This window comes from Chiloscyllium plagiosum, chromosome 10 (assembly GCF_004010195.1).
Source record: "Chiloscyllium plagiosum isolate BGI_BamShark_2017 chromosome 10, ASM401019v2, whole genome shotgun sequence".
NCBI classification, from domain to species: Eukaryota; Metazoa; Chordata; class Chondrichthyes; order Orectolobiformes; family Hemiscylliidae; genus Chiloscyllium; species Chiloscyllium plagiosum.
Genome location: NC_057719.1, coordinates 86,726,887 through 86,745,046, shown reverse-complemented (window position 1 = coordinate 86,745,046; position 18,160 = coordinate 86,726,887). Strand labels below are relative to the sequence as shown.

Here is an 18,160-nt window from a genome sequence, read left to right as displayed (position 1 = left end):
ATGAAGACTAACATTCCATTTGGTTTTCAAACAATTGCATGCTTGTTTTCAGCGATTGGTGTGCAAGGATTCCCAGGTCCCTTTGCACATCAATGTTTCCATATCTTTCACCAGTTTATCAGTACTCTGCTGTTCTGTTTTTCCTACACAGGAGTGGACAGCTGCCATGTATTTGTCCTCTCTCTCTCTCTCTCTCTCAACTTGCCAAAATCATCTGAAAGCCTCTTTACCTCTTCCTCACCATCCACAATTCTTCCTTATTCTGTGTCATCAGCAGACGTGGAAATACTGCATTTGATTCCCTTATTCAGATTGTTGATACGTATTGTGAATAGCTGGGGATCAAACACTGATCTCTGTGGTGCCAAGCTGGCTACCAGTTTCTACTCTGAAAAAGATCTATTTATTCCTACTCTTGGTGTCCTGTCTGCTAATCAGTTCTCTCTCCATGCTAGTATATTATCCCACATGCATGTGCTTTAGCACTCTAATTTATGTGGGCTTTATCTATGTTTTCTGAAAATTCAAATACATCGAATCCACTGATTCTGCTGAACCTGTTTATCAGTAGTGTCCTCTAAACACTCCAGTAGATTTGTCAAGCGGACTTACCCTTGCAGATGTATGTTGACACTGTCTAACCATTTGCCACTCTCCATTCAACTGGTACTGTTTGAGAATCTGCAGAACTTTGGAAGATGACAACCAAAACATCCATTACCTCCATGGCCACCTCCATTATTACTTTAGGATGTAGATTATGAAGTCTTGCATATTTGTCACCTTTCAGTTCTGTTATTTTCTCTACTTTTTTTATTATAAATATTTTTCAATTTATCATTCCCAATAGACTTTTGCTTCTCTACTGTTTCTGGGAAATTATTTGCATGTTCTGTGAATCCAAACCTCAAGTAGTTGTTTCATTGCTCTGCCATTTCCATGTTCTCCATGATCAATTTTCCTGTTTCTCCCATGCAAGGGACCTACATTTGTCTTCACTCATCTTTTTGTTTGTACATTCTTACTATTACCATTCATGTAGTACTCTTACACTCTTGTTTCACACCTCTTAATTAGTCTCTTGTTTCTCCTTTGCTGAATTTTAAACTGATCCTAATCCTTAGCTTTGCCACTTTTTCCAGCAAATTGATATGATTCCTGTTTGATTCTAATGCAGTACTTGCTTTCTTTTATAAATTTTGCTTGGGCCACTTTTCCTTTTGTAATTTTGCACCAGAAAGAATGTTCAACTATTGCTAGCATACATTATTCCTTAAATATGATTCTAGGTAATTCAAGATGGAGGATGGGAAAAAAGTTCTGGCTGTAACGGGCTGCTCCTTTTTTGAGGTATTTAAGGTGGAGGTGATTTCCTTGAATTCTGGGAGCATCAATTACTGTTTTGTATGTGGTTACGTTGTTTTGGAACTTTGGAGGAAAAAAAAGTTAAAATAACAGCACTTTTAAAAGGGAGAGGGACAGACAAAAGACAGCACATGGTCAGGTCAGTGCAGGGGAGAGAGAGAGAGAAAGAAAGAAACCCAGCAGGAAATTGAGAAATAAATTTGTGAGGAGATCTCAGTTATCTGTAAGAATAATAGGGTGGTTATGGTAGGGGATTTTAACTTTACACACATAGACTGGGACTGCTGTAGTGTTAAAGGTTGAGATGGAGAGGAATTTGTTAACTGTGTACAAGAAATGTTTCTGATTTAGTATGTGAATGTACCTACTAAAGAAAGTGCAAAACCTGACCTACTCTTAGGAAATAAGGCAGGGCAGATGACTGAGGTGTCAGTGGGGGAGCACTTTGGCGCCAGTGATCATAATTCTATGAGTTTTAAAATAGTGATAGACCAGATCGAAAAGTTGAAGTTCTAAATTGGAGGAAGGCTAATTTTGACGGTATTAGGCAATAACTCCCAAAAGCTGATTGGGGGCAGATGTTCGCAGGTAAAGGGATGGCTGGAAAATGGGAAGCCTTCAGAAATGAGAGAACAAGAGTCCAGAGACAGTGTATTCCTGTTAGGGTGAAAGGAAAGGCTGATAGGTGTAGGGAATGCTGGATGACTAGAGAAATTGAGGTTTTGGTTAAGAAAAAGAAGGAAGCATATGTAAGGTATAGACAGGATAGATCAAGTGAATCCTTAGAAGAGTATAAAGGCAGTAGGAGTATACTTAAGAGGGAAGTCAGGAGGGCAAAAAGGGAACATGAGATAGCTTTTGCAAATAGAATTAAGGAGAATCCAAAGGGTTTTTACAAATACATTAAAGGCAAAAGAGTAACTAGGGAGAGAGTATGGCCCCTTAAAGATCAGTAAGGTGGCATTTGTGTGGAGTCACAGGGGATGGACATATTGAACAACTATTTTGTATCGTGTTTACTGTGCAGAAGCGCAAGGAAGATACACAATGTGGGGAAATCTTGGTGAGATCTTGAAAAATGTCCATATTGTAGAGAAGGAAGTGCTGGGTGTCTTGAAACGCATAAAAGTAAATAATCCCCAGGACCTGATCAGGTGTACCCTAGAACTGCATGGGAAGCTACAGTAGTGATTGCTGGACCCCTTGCTGAGATATTTATATCATCGGTAGTCACAGGTGAGGTGCTGGAAGACTGGAGGTTGACTAACGTATTGCCACTGTTTAAGAAAGATGGTAAGGACAAGCCAGGGTAAGGACTATAAACCAGTGAGCCTGACGTCGGTGGTGAGCAGGTTGTTGGAGGGAATGCTGGGGGTCAGGATGTACATGGTTGTTATTTTTCAGAGTGGTCATAAATGCAGAGGTTCTGGCGTGCCTGGTTTGGATGGGCTTTAGGGCCAACTTGATTATAGCTAGCAGATATTGCCCCAGGAAAAAGGCTTTCAAGTTTAAAAAAAACTTGAACAATGAAAGAGGAGTGGCCAGCTCTCCCAGCTCAGCTTTTTGCTGGTTTGGTTTGGTTTTTCGCAGTCTGGCTGTTCAGGGCTGCTGGTCAAAGAAACAGCTCCATGGAAATAGGTGTTCCGTGCTGAATCTCTCTGCCATCCATATCTCTCTCTCTCTCTCTCTCTGTCTCTGTGTCTCTCTCAGTTGCAGAAATTTGGAACGCCGTCATTAGGTTGGGATAGAATAAGTTAAGGTATTGTGTATTCTGTTCTCTTTTGTTTGTGGTTCATTCGGTATTCTGTAAATAAATACTGTTTTGTTTAAAACAGAAGAGCTTTGACCAGCTGAATCACTCCTGGAATATATACACCTGTTTAAAATAACTAGAAAAGTTAGGGTCTGGGCTATCTTCTTGAAGTGTTTGGCGGGAGTCTGGTTTGGTCCATAACAGATTGGGGGCTCTTTGCAGGATTTGTTCTACAGTTCTGATATGGGATGAGGGTTGCTGGACTCGAAAGCAACGAGTGTTAGGTGTTAGTGTCTTTTATTCTGGGTGTTGCTTTCGGTTGGTTTAAACAGTGCTTGGGATAGCAATAGCTCTTTCAGCCACTAAGCGTTTTATAGGGATAGAAGAAGTGACCTTGAGGGTTCTAAAGCAGTGAATAAGGCTAAGCTGCTGGAATTGGCAGTCAAGCTAGAGTTGGAGCTGCCTCCTTCCATGAGGCAAGGAGAGAGAATTACAGCAATAGCCGAGCATTGAGATTTGCTGGAAACCCCATCAGAATCTTTTGAGATGGCTAAAATTCAATTGAAAGTGCAGTAGTTTGAGTTAGAGGCAAAAGAAAAGGAAAGGGCAAAAGAAATGAAGCTATTTGAATTAAAAGCAGAAGAAAGAGAAAATTGCTTTAGCAGAACAAAATGAAAGGAAGAGAGAAGAGAGAGGGAGGAAAGGAAGAAAGAGAGAGAATTTGAACTTAAGAAGTTGAACCTTTGCCAGGATTTCAAAATTCACTTCCTGAAGTAGTGCGAACTCATGTGGAAGAGCAAAGAGTTAAAATGGCAAGATTAGCAGCTGAAATGGTTGCTGACTATGAGTTGGTTCATAAATTAAAGTTTGGCTTCCAAAATCAATTTCAATCTGCGAGGGTTAGAAATTGGGGAAAAGAGAAGTCCTTAAATATAAAGGAAAAGGTAGATCTCGGTGAAAATCATAACGATGACTTACCACAGGGTAAAAAGGAAACCTTGAAGGGGAAAGATCAGTTAGAAAGGTCTGGTGTTTTCGCTACAATAAATTGGGCCACGTGAAATCAGTGTTGGTGGGTTAAAAAAAAGCACTGGGAAGCCGATTTAGGAAACAAGATAAGCTAGCATATTTTGTTGGAGTGGTAACAGCGGAGGCTGCACCAGAATGTACAGTCTGGTTGGAGGTTAGTTAAGGAGGAAGTGCCGGATCTTAACTTTACATTTGCAGGCATATAGTTTAACTTGCATAGGCCAGGAGCAGCAGATAAAGAGGTTACAATATTAAGAGATAAACGATCCTCTCACTCTTCGATGTTGAAAGGTGAGGAGATATATACCTCTGAAGGACTATGGCCAGAAAAAGGTGCTAGTAATGGGAATTCACGCCGAGACCAGAAGTGTTCAATTATGTAGTGTGAGGTTAGAGTGTCCAGTGAAGAGTGGAGTTGGGGTATTGGACAAACTGTCAACTCCAGGAATGCAATTTGTCCTTGATGATGATATAGCTGATTCACGGTAGGAGTGCTGCCTACTGTGGTTGAAAAGCCAGTGGAAACTGATGCAACTAAGCTATTAAAAGATGGACAATTCGGGATTTTTCCAGACTCTGGTAATGAGGTCACAAAGTCACCAGTTAAAACAGGAGAGATCAAAGAGAACAGCTAAGAAAGCTGAAGTGGAATTAGCAGAGACCCTGTTTGATCAAACCAGGAGCAAATAGATGACAAAGCAGACATCTTTAGTTCAGAGAAATTAACTGAGTTATAGCAGAAAGATGAGAAACTAAACCAATTGTACCAAAAAGCATACATTGAAGAAAAATCCAGATGTATCCCGGTGTGCTACTATATTAAAAATGATGTCTTAATGAGGAAATGGAGACCATCGTATACTCAGGCAGATCAGAAATGGGCAGAAGTTCATCAAGTTGTACTGCTAATGGGTTATAGAAAGGAGTTGTGGGTGTTGCATTTAGGGGTAAGAAAAACTCAAGCTAAAATGTAAAAACATTTTTACTGGCCTGAACGGCACAAGGATGTAGTTGAATTTTGCCAGACGTTCAACCCCTCAAATCACTGATCTGATAGTGACTACAGCTCCACTTTTTCTGTACTTTGTATATACTCTGACTCTCCTGATGGGCTAACTCAGTCTTAAAAATATTCATTTACGTGTGGATTGATAAAAAATTATGGAACAATATATATGAAATATAAAGGGGTTTGGCAAGGGGAAATGGCTGGTGTTTAAAGAGATTGGCAGACCAAATGATGGTTGTGAGGGAGGGCATTATAGAATTTTTGTTTAGAATCCCTACAGTGTAGAAACAGGTCCTTCTGCTCAACAAGTCCATACCGACCGTCCAAAGAGTATCCCGCCCAGACCCATTCCCCAACTACTCTACATATAGTCTGACTAATACTGAGCTGCTGCCTGAACTGCTGTGCTCTTCCAGCACCACTAATCCAGAGTCTGACTAACACACCTAACCAACACATCCCTGAACACTATGGGCAATTTAGCTTGGCTATTTCACCTAACCTGCAAATCTTTGGAGCGTGGGAGGAAACCGGAGCACCTGGAGGAAACCCACACAGGGGAATGTCTCCACACATTCGAGGCTGGAATTGAACCCGGGTTCCTGGCACTCTGAGGCAGCATTGCTAACCACTGAGCCACCATGCCGCTGTATAGTAGTGGCTAATTCTTGTCCTTGCCCGACATCCATGACTAAATGCTCCCATCGGGGTTCAGTGAATCCCAGTCGGGCTCTTTTTCCCTCCAAGCCATAATGATGTGTGTTTGTAAGTGTAATTTTCCACTTCTATTTTCTCTCTTTCTTCACTTCCCCCAGGAGCGGCGGGAAAGTGCACAAGTGACCATTCCAGGAAATTCTTCTAAAATTCCTGCTTCAAACAGGCAATCTCCTACCAACTCGAATGAAAATGCAGCGGACCAAGTTGACCACAAAAAGGGAGGGAACAACCAACGTCGAACCAATTCCAACGGCCGCTCAAAGTATGGATTTCGTAGCAGAATTTAGGGAACAGGAGCTTGGGTGCCAAATGCAGGTTGAACCTAGTTGAATTAATGCACTAGTAGTTCATCAGTCACGTTAACAAATTAGCATTTTCAATGTGCCATTTATGGATGTTGAGTGAGATTTTCAAAAAACATGATGTGTATGGTTTCCTTCTGCATTTGAAAGACTAGGGAAAATGGAAATATCAAAGTTGGCCCTTTAAGAGGTATTCTGTTGAGATTGGTGTTAAGACAGCTTGTTAGGCTGAAGTGGGGTGCCCACTGCCTTAGATACCCTAGGTGCATCTTATAATGGAAACAAGACCCACTCATGATATTTATATACATTTTATTTTTGTATAATATGGGAATGTCTCTGGCAAGGCCAGAATTTGTTGTTCGTCCTGATGTCATTGAACTGAGTAAGTTGCTAGGCCCTTTCAGAGGGCATTTAAAAGTCAACTAGATTTGCAGTGGATCTGGAGTCCAATTTAGGCCAGCCCTAGTAAGGATTGCAGATTTCCTTCTCTAAAGGACATTAATGAACCAGGTGAGTTTTTATAACAATCACCAATAGTTGTGTAATCACCATTAGACTAATTTTTAATTCCAGACTTTTGTAATTGAATTTAGATATCACCATCAGCCTCCTGGCTACCAGTCCAGTGACATTGCCACTGTTCCATCTCCTGCTGAAATGTGGTATCCAGAATTGTACACCATCCTTCAGCTGAGGCCTAAGTAGTGTCTTATAAAAATTCAGCATAACTTCTTTTCTCCTGTACAACATGCTTGTGTTAATAAAGTCTAAGATACTGTATGGGGTCAGAGAATTATAGAGGCCTACAGCACAGAACTCGCTTCCTCAAAAGGTGGTGAATATTTCCAAGGCAGTGGTAGGTGGATCCTTGATAAGGAAGGGTGTAAAAGGTTGTTGGGATAGGCAAGAATGTGGAGTAACCAGATCAGCCATGATCTTAGTAAGTAGCGGAGTAGGCCCAAGGGTCTAAGTCATAGAGTCATACAGCCCTTTGATCCAACCAGTCCACACTGACCATGTTCCCACAGTAAATTAGGCCCACTTGCCAGCGCTTGGCCCATATCCCTCCAAATCTTTTCTATTCATGTACTTATCCAAATGTCTTTTAAATGTTGTAACTGTATCTACATCTGCCACTTCCTCTGGCAGTTCATTCCACACGTGAACCACTGTGTTTAAAAAAGACATTGCCCCATGTATCCTTTTTAAAACTTTCTCCTCTCGCCTTAAAATGTGCCCTTTAGTTTTGAACTCTCCCACCCGAGGGAAAAGACCCTTGCTGTACTGCTAGTAATGTTTATAAAATAAACTGATGTATTTCTGAAGAAGAGTCATATCAGGCTTGAAATGTTAAGCCAGTTTCTTTCTCCACAGATGTTACCAGACTTAGAGTTTCTGTCGCACTGTGTTTTTATTTCTGATCTATTTCTCTTGCATTCAAAATGGATGATCTTGTACTTCCTCATGTTTAACTCCAACTGTTACTGTCTTTTGCCCTTAATTTATCGTTGTCTTATTGTAATTTTTTGCTCCCATATGCAGTTTTTACTGTGCTACCTAACTCAGTATCATTGGGGAACTTAGATATCCATCTCTCTCGTTCTTCATCTTGCAGCACCCTTCTATATCATAAGATGATGGCTTGCACTGTGTTGATAGACTCTGTTAAACATCACTTGGTGGTGCTAAGGAGCCCCATGGCAATTTCTGCCACATTTACTGCAGAGGAAGACTGTAGGCTGAGAGGGCACAAGCACAATTCACTGGCCTCTTTATTTCTTTTCTCTCTGGACACTCTTCTCAGCAGCTGAGCTTTTTGTTTCTGGTTGCCTTTTTAAAGCCCCTCCAAACTGTGCCTCCAGCACGGCAGATAGTGTTTGCCACCTTAATAGCTCACTTTCAGATGTTCTTGTAGCAGAGATGTAGCAGCCCAAGAGGTTGTGGCAAGTGACCAGTTCACTGTCCAGATCAGCATCCATCCAGTGAATATGGCCAAGCCACTGCAGGCATCATTGGCTTAGCAATGAGTGTACCCTGATCGAATCAGCATGCTGCAGCATATCTCAGTTAGGAATCTTGTCCCTGTCGTGAAATTCCAAGGATATGTTTGAGTCAGTGAAGCTATAATCGTTTTCTTTAGCCTGGCCTATGTTGTCGGGTCTCACTACTGCGGTAGACTTAAGAGCAATCGCAGTAACGATTTTGTACAAATAGGTTTTAACTTGACACAGTATGGATTGGGTACAGACCTCCTATTCAGAAATTGGCAATGTTTGCCAGATTTAGTCCTGAAATGCAAGTAGAATTCATACTAATTTCTTGATCACTCTGTCTAGAATGTGTCTACCCATCGCACCTATTAGGCCACTTGGTTAGATCCACATTTTAAGTTGGGCTTGTTTTAATTGAAGTTAACATATTCATCTGTCTTGCAAAAGTGCTGTACAAAATTGATTGATTCAAGTCACAATGTAGTTCTATTGATGATAAACTTTGTAATGGAAAATGTTTTTGCACTTGCAGGCGAGAACGGCAACTTTCTGTATGTAGCAATGAGGACAGTGCCCAACCATACAAGCTTATAAATTTCAACATGGGATCAACTGGAGGGTTCACCGTACACAGGGGAAAACTTATCGGTGAGGAACAATTTTAGCTGACTATTATACTTGCTCAGTGATATTTGAACATTTGATTGTTGACCCTTGGTTCTGGATTTGGTTGGTATGGTAGTAAATTAAGAGGTGAGAGGAAAATTTCTCATTTGTTGTCTTGTGACAGGTGAGAACGAGCAGTTGAACCGGTCAGTCTACTATGGCTTGGAAGAATTGACAGGAAATTTTGTGGTAATCTATGAATGGGTTCTTCAGTGGCAGAAAAAAATGGGCAAGTTCCTCACTAGTGAGGAGAAGGACAAAGTCGAGAAATGCAGAAAGCAGGTATTTATGCCTGTTTGAACAGGAAATCTGTGAATTTTGTTTGCATGATCTAGAGTACTGTGAATTACCACTAGTCTGATCAGTCTGATGATGTCTGATGTGAAAAATGGATAAATTTATCCTGAAGTAATATTCTGAAGTGGTAACTGGAGCAATACTATCAATTTCTGCACTTACCATTTGTGATGTTCACTATTATTATATGGTATGTGGGTATGCTAGCAAGGCTGAGATTTGTTGACCATCTCCAATTGCTCGAGTACTGATTAACTATTTCAGAGGGCAGCTAAGAGTCAACCACATTCCTGTGGGTCTGGCATCGAATGTAGACCAGACCAAGTAAGCATGACAGATTTCCTTCCCCATAGGTTATTCATAAATCAGATGGGTTTTTTTTATGACACATGTTACAGTCGCCATTAATTTCAGTTTTTTTTTGCCATAGTGGGATTTGAACTCCTGTCCCGAGGCTGTTATAGTGGAATCCTGGATTACTAGTGTTTCACATTAACACTACATCATCAGCTCCCCTCTTGATGCCTTCAAAATAAAATTCCCCATTCTAAATTTCAGCTTGAAGTAAATACATTGAAGTAAATCTTATTTATTTGAAGTCCATTTTTATAGTCCACTGTGGTCATTCCCCTTCAGATAATGGCAAGGTGTTTAGCAGGTCTTTGGTGGCAATAAATGTGTTTGAGCACAGCTTTGTTGTAGCATTTGTATCCAATAAAAACTAATATGGAAAGTTTGTGTTTTATCATTTTTCTCTTGCTGCTGGATGGGTGTGTGCCTCAGATTTTGATCTCACCCGTTCACTCACCAGAGCAATTGGAATATTTGCTTTCTCCTTGCCTGTCCTCAGAGCATTTTAAGAGTGACCATATTATTTGGGACTGGCTTAGTCTAGGTCAGACTGAGTTGTTGAGGGACTTATTCCAAAGGCTTTGAGAAAGAACAGATTGGTGGTTGTGACAATCTAGGAACTTTCATGGTGATTTCTACAAACTTCATAATTTGCCATTGGTGGGATTTGTACTTGTGATTTCTGTGTTTTTCCTTCAATACCGTAACAACCACGTTTCTACAGCACATATCCCAACCCAGAGGGATGCTGTCAGGAGACATGACTGAATTTCTGCTTCTGTTTTTCTAGATCCAAGGTGCAGAAAGTGAATTTAACTCTTTGTTGAAACTGAGCCACTCTAACCTGGTGCGTTACATGACAATGTGCTGCAAAGAGAAGGAGAACTCCATTTTGGTCAACCTTCTTGTCGAGTATGTTAATGGTTCCAGCCTCTCGGATGCTCTGAACAAAGGGACACGTGTTGCAGTTGAGCGACTCCAGCACTATGCAGCACAGCTCTTGGCAGCCTTGGACTACCTCCATAATAACTCTGTGGTACATAAGGTCCTTAGTGCCTCAAGTGTTCTGGTAGATGGGGAAGGCAACGTGAAGTTGACAGATTACAGCATCTCTAGGCGGCTGGCTGACATTTGTAAAGAGGATGTGTTTGAACAGACTAAAGTACGATTCAGTGAGAATGCTCTGCCTTACAAGAGTGGTAAAAAGGGGGATGTATGGAGGCTGGGCCTCCTTCTGCTGGCTCTCAGCCAGGGCAGTGTTGTAAAAGAATACCCAATAACTGTGCCAAACAATCTGCCCAACGACTTTCAGGATTTCCTCAACAAGTAAGTTGCAGACTCTGATTCTGCTATACATGGTCTATGGGTTCTATATCTTGAGATTCTGTTAGAGGTGAGACTGTTATTTCCTAACTAGTGCCTAGTGCTTACACACAATTCTGTCACAACAGGACCAATATTGCAAGTGCATCAGTTTCCAACCTCATGGTCCAACTAAGTAATAAAAAAAAGCTCTGTGTAAAATCAACTAAATAATGAAATAGCTACTTTTAATTTCTCTTTTTTTTAAAAAATGTGGTTATCCCTTGCACAATGGGAAATGGTTTGTGAATGAAAACTTTGGAGTATTACCAGAAATATGAATGAAAGAAGAAATTCACACTTTTATAGTGCCTTTCACACAGGTTGTCTTGGTGGTACATTACAGTCACAAATATTTTTAAAATGTAGATTGTGATTTAGCAAATCATGAAGGTCAGTTGCACACAGTTAGGCTCCATAAATGGTGATACAGTAAAAGATTAATTAATCATGTTTTTTTTCTGAAAAGGGTCATTAGACACGAAATGTTAACTCCACCTTCTCTCCCCAGATACTGCCAGATCTCCTGAGTTTCTCTAACGATTTCTGTTTTTGTTTTATTTTCAGATTTCCAGCATCCACAGTTATTTCTTATGTTTTTAATGTTGGCTAAGATATGCAAAAGAACTCCCTGCCTATCAGGCAGTCCTCACCATTTAAAACATTCTTGCTGAACGGGTGGATTGATTCCAAGATATGGTTAATGTTCTCTGGTTTGTGGGAATAGGAGTTTTAGATTGTACCTAAGCAGGAAGTGTGTTAATGACTAGACATGGGTTGAAAATGCCCTGTTTCTCAGACTGATACCTTCATGTGACAGTGGAGCTTTATAACTGGCTTATGGGTAGTTTAAAAAAAAAACTCTATTCACTAAAACAGCTGGAGTATAAATCAGACATCCAGTTCCTTCACAAAGTAGATTATGTTGTGCTGGCTAACTCTGTTATTTTCTCTCTTTGGCTTTCTTTGTCCCTTTCTATTTGGGAAGCAGTTGACCTGTCCTTGGTGCTTTGTTGCAAGTATGGCTGAGGTTGGTACCTTAGTACAGGGGGATTTTTAAGTGAGAATCCATATCCAGATGTTGATCTATTCTGTGTTACACAACTATCAGAATTCTAGCACATTAAAATGAGCGCTGCATCTTCATCTCTCCGTTGTCTCAATACAAATGTTCTTCAGGAAGGAAACCAACGCTTTAAAAAAACTTAAGTCCCCTTAAAAAAAGGTGTTTTATGTGGGAAATGGATGTTTCTTTCATTCAATTCATGTAAACAAATTGCCACTCATTGCTGTATCTGTAATAGTGCTTTCTTTGTGCAGCCATTTAGTTTGGATAATTCTATTAAGGGAGCTTCACAAGTTGGGTGAATATATGAAAGATTTCCTATATTTACCAATACAATTTTCTTAAAAACTTCGTTGTGACTTAGACACTTGAAGTTCGAATCATTCCCCTTAGGAACCTTGAATACCTTGTGTGACCTCTTAAACGAAAAGACAGACAAACATGGTTTGATGCCCTTATTCAAGACCAATTCTCAGTATGGATATACCTCGACTGTTTTCAGTCCTTCAGTTTCACACCTGATTTAGTGTGTGTATCTCTATCTCCTTACAGTGACTGGAAGTCCCTTTGGGTAGAATTAATTATGCAGTTTTCTCCCAGTCACGGTACAACTGAGTGGGAACATAAAGGCTGCAATTCATTGGCTCTCCAAAATGTCAGGCAGTGCCTAGTTCATCTCAGTGCATTGTCCTCAACTAAATATTCCATGTATACAGACTATGTGTATTCAACTATCGAAATAATTTAAGCATTGACCAAATAGAATATAATTTTCCTTAAGATCCTCTTATTCTGACCTCACCCCAGCCTCATTGATCTGTTGAGGATAGTGGTTTAGTTCAAAATAAAGCATCTAATTGAGTAAACTAATAAAGCTGTGGGCGGTTGTTGGTCATGGAGTAACTCACAATGTAACTTTTGTCAGATGATGTTTCTAACGTTGACATTTGTTGTAGATGTGTGTGCTTGGAGGATAAGGCACGTTGGAGTCCTCAGCAGCTGCTTGAACATTCCTTTGTGAAGCCCCAACTGGTACCTTCACCATCGACCTGCAATGAAGACAGTCGAGAAGGTGAGAGGTCTACCACCAGTACACCACATTAGAAGTTTTCCCTTACCCACCATAAAGTGGCGAGTGTCAGCAAAATCATTAGCCATGAAGAGCTTTCAGTTCTTCCAAGTTCTCTGATCTAGTACACTAGCTCTTTTGTAAAGACATTTCATTTTTATGAATAGCTTGGATTTTATTGATTATCTTGTTGATTATTGTAACATTTTGGATGTTTTCCTACTATCTTCCTTGATTACTAATTACCTGAATCATATGTTTTACATTTGTTTTGAAGCACTAAGTGATTCATTCTTCATTACTAATGTTGGCATTTTATACCACTTGGGATTTTAGAGGGTCAGATTTTAGGTTTTATGTTACATTTCCTAAACACTGCATTACTCCAGAACAAGGAACATTTCGTATTCCTACCTTTTGATTATTCAGGCATTCTAATTAGGGTTTCATTTTAGCACAGTTGGTAAATTGGGCATGTTCCCTGTATAGTGCTGCGTCCAATTTGTTTCTGTATGGTTACTCTCACTCACATTCTCTAGTAATCCCTCTACACACGCATCATTTAGGACCAGGAGTAGGTTGTTCATCCCAACAAGCTTCCTCTGCCATTCAATAAGATCCTGGCTGATAGGATTATAACTTTTCAACCCCTTAACAAGAATCTATCTACCTGTGTAATATTTCATCACCTTTTCAAGAGCAGTGTTCCAAAGACTCATGACCCTTTGAAGGAAAAAATGTTGACTTATTGCTGTTTTTAATGGATGACCCCTGATTTTCAAGCAGTTGTCACTAGTTCTATACTCCTTCATAAACGGAAATGTATTTTCTACGTTCATAGTGTCAGGACTGCTCAGGATTTTGTATACTTTAATCTATTTGTCTTTTGCTCTTCTAAGCTCCAGTGGTTTCAAGCCTACTCTGTCTATCCTTTTCCCATAAGACAACCTGGCCATTCCAGGTATTAGTCTAGTGAACCTTCCCTGAACAGCTTCCAACACATTTACGTCTTCCTTTAAATAAGGAGACCAAAACCGTGCACAATACTTCATTACAGTCTCACAAGTGCCCAGTGTAACTGAAACATAACTTCAAAGACTCAAAAATGTTTACAGCACAGAAGGAGGTCATGTATGCGCCGATCAGTAAAAAAAAAATCTGTCTGAACTAATCCTATTTTCCAGTTTTTGGCCCACAGCCTTGGAAGCTATAACAACACCAGTTGAATTTTAAATACTGCTTAAGTTTTGCAAGTGTTTTTGATCCAACCACCCTTTCAGGCAGTGAGTTCCAGACTCCCTCTGGAGCACCCTCTGAAAGAAAAGATTTTGCCTCAACCCTTTTCTTTGTATTCTACATCTTAAGTTAAATCCAGACCCCCAATTAATGTAAATGGATTATACTCCTCATTATTTTATACAACTGTCAGGCTCATCTTAACCTTCGTTGCTGCAAGAAAAATAATGCCCATTCCCTCTCTGTTTAATTTTTTCTGATATTTTTCAGTACTCTGCCCTAGTGTGTCTACTGCATTTTCCTTTCTCGTTGCGAAGACCATGCACAGTACTAAGTTATGGATTGTGTCCATATCTTCCAGGTCCGCTTGCATACAGGATAATGGGGCCTGCCCTTCCCAAGTTATTCTCTTGCTTTTTGTTTATTTAAAATTTTCTTCGAGTTTACTTATATTCTATATGCCAATATATCTTCTTATGTTCTCCCTTGGACTTTTTAATAGTAGTCTTGAGATTCTGCCATAGTCAAGCCATAAACTCTTTTTTTTTCTTAATCCTCATCTTTGTTTCTTGACATCTAGAGTTTTCTAGTCTTGGTCGTAATCTTTGCCTTTACAGGAATATACTTGTCCAGTACTCTTGCTATTTTCTTCATAAATGCCTCCCACAGCTATTTGCAGTTACATCTGCATGCAGTTGCACCCAGTCCACTTGGGTCAAATTGTATCTCGGCTTAGTAAGTTTAGCCCTTCCTGGTTTAGAACTTTTATTCCCGTCCCATCCTTCGCCTTTTCCATAAGTATCCTAAATTTAACTGAGTTAAAGTCAGTATCTTCTTTCCTACTATTGAGTACTATTCCACCTTCCTCCATCCCAGTTTTCCTGGATGCGATTTAAGAATCTTGTTCCCTTCCTACCCTACACGCTAGAACTATCCCAGTTGTTATTTAGACAGTTAAAATCCCCTACTATTTCTGCAATATTATTCCTACACTTCTCTGAGAGAAATGTGATTACATATTTGATTCTCTGTCTGATTGTTTGGGTGTCTATACTACACACCCAACAGCATGCTTGCTTTTTTGTGGATTTAATTTCTATCCATATGGCTTCATGTGATGATACTTTCAAGATATCGCTCCTCCTCACTGCTATTCCTTGATTAATATTGCAACACTCCCATTCTATTCTCCTTTGTATTCCCTGCATTTATATTCAATTCCCCTTGTGATAAATGATAACATTCTATTAGCATTCTGAGTTACTTGACCTGCATAATAACCTTTGGCAATTCATGTTTGAGGGCACCCAGAATATTCTGCATCTGAACTCTGCAATCTCTTACCATTTGGATAATATGCTTTTTTACACTACTTGTCAAAATCTGAGTTTCCAAATAGTATTTTTTTAATTCACTTGTGGGAACTGGTTGTCATTGGCTGGCCAGAATTTATTGTCACTCCTTAGATGCCTTTGAACTGAGTGGCTTGCTGGGCAATTTCAGAGGACAGTTGAGAGTCAGCCCTACTATTGTGTGTCTGGAGTCACACGTAGGCCAGATGAGGTGAGGATGGCAGATTTTCTTCCCTGAAGGACACGAGTGAGCCAGATGGGTTTTTCTCATAATCAGCAATGGGTTTCATGGTTATCCATAGATTTCGTAATTCCAGATTTCTTTCTAATTTAATTCAAATTCCACTAATGTGGCAGGATTTGAACCCAGGTCCCTAGAATATTAGTTGAGTTTCTGAATTAATAATTTAGTGATGATATATTTAACACATCCTTTCCAACTCGCTCGATGTCCAGTATCTTTTTGTCACCTCCTTGTGTCCTCTTCACAAGTTGCTTTCCTAGCTATCTTTGTATTGTCGGCAGATGTGGCATCAATGCCTTCCGTTTCTTCGTTTAAATCAATTGTATAAATTTTAAACCGTTTAATTCCTTTTGCTGATCCTTGCGACTGCTTGAGAGTAGGAGTAGCAGTGGAAACTGGTGAATTGGAAGGTTTATGTGGGGAGGTCAGAGTGGAGAGCTGGCAAGCAGGATAGGCAGTGAGCAGTTATGTTCAGCAGGGAAAGGATGAGCAAAAGAAGTGACAATGGGCACGTCATTGAGGGGAAAAAGCAAGGGGGAGAGGTGGCAAGCCAGGAGAAACTTTAGAGCTAACAAGTTGTCAGGAGTTAGTAAGAAGATGTTTTTGGATCAGGGAAGACAATAGGTTTTTAATATAAAAATTGCAGGTCAGGAACATTACCCATCTTTAATCCAAATTTTCTTGTAGAAAAATTGTTTTCCTTTAGCAGATTGTTGTTTAGGAGCACATTAGGATTGCTAAATGAGAGGAAGCTGTAACTGTATAATGAACTGTATAAAATTCCACTTTATTTTTCATTCCCATTTGTTATGTACACCTCACTAATGGGGCTCATTTTCCTGTCACCAGATTCAGCAGGTGGAACAGATTGTGCAGAAACTGTTATCCCAAACAGCCAGATCCTCACTGCGTCTCTTTACACAGACACCCAGAAGCAGCTATCGCGTTATTACAATGAGTTTGAGGAGCTGCAGCTTCTGGGGGAAGGTGCCTTTGGAGCTGTCATCAAGGTACCTAACTTGTGCAACAAAATTCTGAACTGTCCCCTGCACAATCTCTTGGAACACTGTCTCTTCATATGTAAAACACTGGTTTTAAAATGTGTCTGATCACAGTGCCCTGTTTCAAAAATAAAGTTGGCGCAAGAGTCAATTATTTTTACTATATTTCCATTCTCCTCTCAGTGGGAGAGTTGCTCAGACAGAATTACTGATGAACCTAAATTGTTAATTAGTTTCACTCTGAGTTAAAGTTTGACTCCCCATTTGTTGTATAGGTACAACATAGAATTATATAGAATGTACAGCACAAAGTGTGCTTTTTGACTCAGCTGTGTTTATGCTCCACACAAGCTTCCTCCCATCCAGTTTGTCTAACCATATCAACATATTGTTCCGTTTGTGTCTCTGGTTTCTCCATTTTTTTAATATATCTTTCACATCATACGATTGTACCAGCTCATTTTGCAGACAATACTTTTAAAATATAATGGTGATTGTTAGGCAGGCAGTCATAGCATTATCATAATTGTCTAGTTAATAGTTGATTTTGTGAAGTTGGTTTTGGAATGAATAGAAACATATGCTACAATGGCTGTTCAGCTCATCATGTTTACACTGGTCTTTGAAGGAACTGTCCAACTTGATTCACACTTTTGCTCTCCTCATTATACTGCAAATTTGGAATAATTTTAGCCTGGGCACAAAGTTCTGCTGCACATAGATCAGTGTTGAGAATTGACAAGGTCTTCATTTAATGTTGTAGAAAAAAATATCTCAATTTTCTTTTGTGTTGTGCAGTGAAGTAATGGCACAAGTTGTGTACTCAAGTATTCTGCCATATTCAGGAGCAACAGTACTACTGTTGAACCAAACTTATGCACACCAATATGAATTTATATGGTATTTTTTAAATTGGAAAACCTTTCCCAAAGAAAAATAAATTAATTGAAGATTTAAGGAAGTACCCAGCATACATTCAAGTGAAGCATGAGTTGGTGCTTTTAGGAGGGAAACCTGAGTACAAGTGGGTGGAGAAAAACAATCAGCATTAAAATTATCAATTTTGTGTACCTGATGTGTTAAAATGGCAGTAGGCATTGACAAACTGCTTTCACCCCATCCTCATAAAGTCATTGTCATAGAGATGTAGAGCACGGAAACAGACCCTTCGGTCCAACTCGTCCATGCCGACCAGGTATTCCAACCCAATCTAGTCCCACCTGGCCCATATCCCTCCAAACCCCTCCTATTCATATACCCATCCAGATGCCTTTTAAATGATGCAATTGTACCAGCCTCCACCACTTCCTCTGGCAGCTCATTCCATACACGTACCAGCCTCTGCGT

General features: G+C 39.9%; 1 protein-coding gene across 4 annotated transcripts in view; it reads left to right on the top strand.

Moving 5' to 3' along the window:
* The window catches only part of eif2ak4 (eukaryotic translation initiation factor 2 alpha kinase 4), a 121,196-nt gene that overhangs the window by 21,058 nt on the left and 81,978 nt on the right, over positions 1-18,160 (top strand). For 2 of the 4 annotated variants that reach the window (XM_043698267.1, XM_043698268.1), the window contains exons 6-11: positions 5,972-6,135; positions 8,702-8,817; positions 8,960-9,117; positions 10,274-10,809; positions 12,868-12,983; positions 16,662-16,822. In XM_043698267.1, coding sequence (XP_043554202.1) covers positions 5,972-6,135; positions 8,702-8,817; positions 8,960-9,117; positions 10,274-10,809; positions 12,868-12,983; positions 16,662-16,822 — 1,251 coding nt within the window. Of the gene's footprint in view, positions 1-5,971; positions 6,189-8,701; positions 8,818-8,959; positions 9,118-10,273; positions 10,810-12,867; positions 12,984-16,661; positions 16,823-18,160 lie in introns of those variants that run through there. The other 2 variants (XM_043698269.1, XM_043698270.1) reach the window with 2 other exon arrangements.